At 47.3% G+C, this 2,736-nt stretch overlaps 1 protein-coding gene across 1 annotated transcript in view; it reads left to right on the forward strand.

The window, feature by feature from the left end:
• The first annotated feature begins 327 nt into the window (after positions 1–327).
• LOC119285800 (U4/U6 small nuclear ribonucleoprotein PRP4-like protein) overlaps positions 328–2,736 on the forward strand; it is a 5,353-nt gene continuing 2,944 nt past the window's right edge. Inside the window, exons 1-3 of the mRNA XM_037565132.1 lie at positions 328–1,077; positions 1,944–2,397; positions 2,520–2,717. Of these exons, the coding sequence (XP_037421029.1) occupies positions 377–1,077; positions 1,944–2,397; positions 2,520–2,717 (1,353 nt within the window). The 5' untranslated portion in view covers positions 328–376. The remainder of the gene's footprint in view (positions 1,078–1,943; positions 2,398–2,519; positions 2,718–2,736) is intronic.

A 2,736-nucleotide genomic window follows, 5' to 3' on the forward strand; every position in this document is an offset into this window, starting at 1 on the left:
CATATCGGTATTGATTCGGACTGTGGATGATTATCTTAGCTAAATTAGAATTGGAGACGAAATTAAAGATCACTTACCCGTTTCTTTGTACATATTTAATCTACATACAAGCCGTGTTTAAATAAAAGACATGTGAAATCTTGAACTTGCGCTTTTGTAGATAAAGGTCATCTTTATTTGGGCTGTAACTACAAATATTCAGATTATAGACCATTTATTGTGAACGTGTGGTATTATGTTTTCCCGTTACAATCGCAAATCGCACGGGCTTTTTTTGCTAGTTTACTAAGAGTCCTCCATCTCGGCCGCTCCCGCTCGCCACCACCACCTCTTAGCAGCTCCAAACCCTTGTCCCAATTCCCAAACCCCAGCATTAATGTCCATGGAGATCCCCAGGCCGCTCCCCCCTGCCATCACCCCTCCCATGGCTCCCCACCCCGTCCACCCGCCCATCGCTCCGATCCCCATCCCCGTCACACCCTCCACATCCGCCGCTGCCGACGATGACGAGGTCGACTACGAGGTCTCCGACGACCACCGCGCCGCGCGGGAGCGCCACGAGCGCGCCGTACAGGAGCTACTGCAGCGCCGACGCGCCTACGCCATGGCCGTGCCCACCAACGACTCCGCCGTGCGCGCGCGCCTCCGCCGTCTCGGCGAGCCCATCACGCTCTTCGGCGAGCGCGAGATGGAGCGCCGCGACCGCCTACGCGCACTCATGGTCCGCCTCGAGGCCGACGGCCAGTTCGACCGCCTCCTCCGCGCGCAGGAGGACGAGCAGGGAGCCCCGGGCGACGACGACGACATGGAGCAGATCCAGTACCCTTTCTTCACCGAGGGGACCAACCAACTGCTTCAGGCGCGCGTTGATATAGCTATGTACTCGCTGCCCCGCGCTAAGGCCAGGGTCGACAGTGCCAAACGCCGCCTGGCTGGCCCCGACGAGGACCCCGAGGCAGAGGCCGCCCTTGTTGTCAAGCAGGCGGGGGACTTCGTGCTTGAGTGCAGCGAGATTGGAGATGACCGCCCGCTCACCGGTTGCTCCTTCTCCCGCGATGCCTCAATGCTCGCCACAAGGTACGTCTTCGAAATAACAGATATCTGAAAATGCATTGTTTTCTTGTGTATGAGACGAATAGTGAGGAATGCTTGCCTAAAGCTGCACACCACATTATTATAGTCTTATTTGGGCTCAGTTCTTAATTTCGGTTTGGCTATTGCGATTGAGCATATATAGTCTAGTGAGTAAGATTTCTTGTATGTTAGGTTTTTAATGACTGAAAGCAATCTGAATCGCTGCTTATCATAACAGTTGACCATGTTTCTTCAAATTTTTGTGCATTTATCCATACATATTTGCTTGAGCACTTCATCAGTGATAGCTGCCAACTGCTTTCTTAGCCAGCCAGGTTTAGCTTGCATATGTTTAAAAATTGCAGTTTTATTTCACCATGAAGAGATATGGGATGAATTTGATACTATTGCAACAAAATGTTGGTATATGATGGTTTCTGAGCTAAATTAATTCCAGTCCTTTTTCTATTAGTATAACTAGAAATTTTAGTGTTCAATATGACAGCACTGTCAAGAAGTCAGGACCAGAGTTTCTTCTTTTCCTGGTAAACAAAGGTTGGTATTCTGCATATCAGTTAGGCCCATTTTAGGTGGACTGCTGTCTTGGCAATGTGTGGAGCATTTATCCTAGCAGCACGGACTGCATCTCCATTGCACTCAGATTATAAATACTTAATTGGATTTGACAAATTGCAAGAGTTCTTGCTCACACTTACACCAAATAAGACTAGTAAACGTAAGATGCACAACTGAGTCTATGTTTGTTTTCATTGTTAGCAATGTCATGTGCAATTAGTTGTTCGTCAGCACCTAATGCCCTTTTCTTCCTTTCTATTAAAAATAACTATTTGTTCCTTTTGGTTCTGCAGCTCCTGGAGCGGGATCATCAAAGTATGGAGCATGCCACAGATAACTAAAATTGCAACCCTGAAAGGTCATACAGAACGTGCAACTGATGTTGCCTTCTCTCCAGTTGATAACTGCTTAGCGACAGCCTCAGCTGATAAAACTGCCAAATTATGGAACAGAGATGGGTCACTCCTAATGTCTTTTGATGGTCACCTGGACCGTCTTGCTCGCGTTGCTTTTCATCCATCTGGAAAGTACCTTGGTACAGCTAGCTTTGACAAGACCTGGAGATTGTGGGACATCAATACTGGAACTGAACTTCTACTCCAAGAGGGACATAGCAGAAGTGTATATGGTGTTAGCTTTCATCCAGATGGTTCTTTAGCTGCATCTTGTGGGCTTGATGCGAATGCTCGAGTTTGGGATCTAAGGTCAGGAAGATTGTACTGTACCCTCATTGGACATGTGAAACCTGTAAGTTAACAGCATGGATACTTCTCAAGTGCCTTACTTGCTCTGTGGTCTCACCTATCCGACTATCTGTCGTGGAATATATTTCCTTTTTGAAACTGACATGATTCTATTTTCTCTCTCAGGTCCTAGGAGTCAGCTTCTCCCCTAATGGTCATCTAGTTGCAACTGCAAGTGAAGACAATTTCTGTCGAATATGGGATTTGAGGACCAGACAAATGGTATACTCTATACCGGCACATAAGAGTCTCATCTCGCACGTGAAATTTGAACCCCAGGAGGGTTATTATTTAGCGACATCTTCCTATGACAGTAAAGCAGCGGTATGCATCATACGTAATT

This window comes from Triticum dicoccoides, chromosome 4A, assembly GCF_002162155.2.
Source record: "Triticum dicoccoides isolate Atlit2015 ecotype Zavitan chromosome 4A, WEW_v2.0, whole genome shotgun sequence".
Classification (NCBI taxonomy): Eukaryota; Viridiplantae; Streptophyta; class Magnoliopsida; order Poales; family Poaceae; genus Triticum; species Triticum dicoccoides.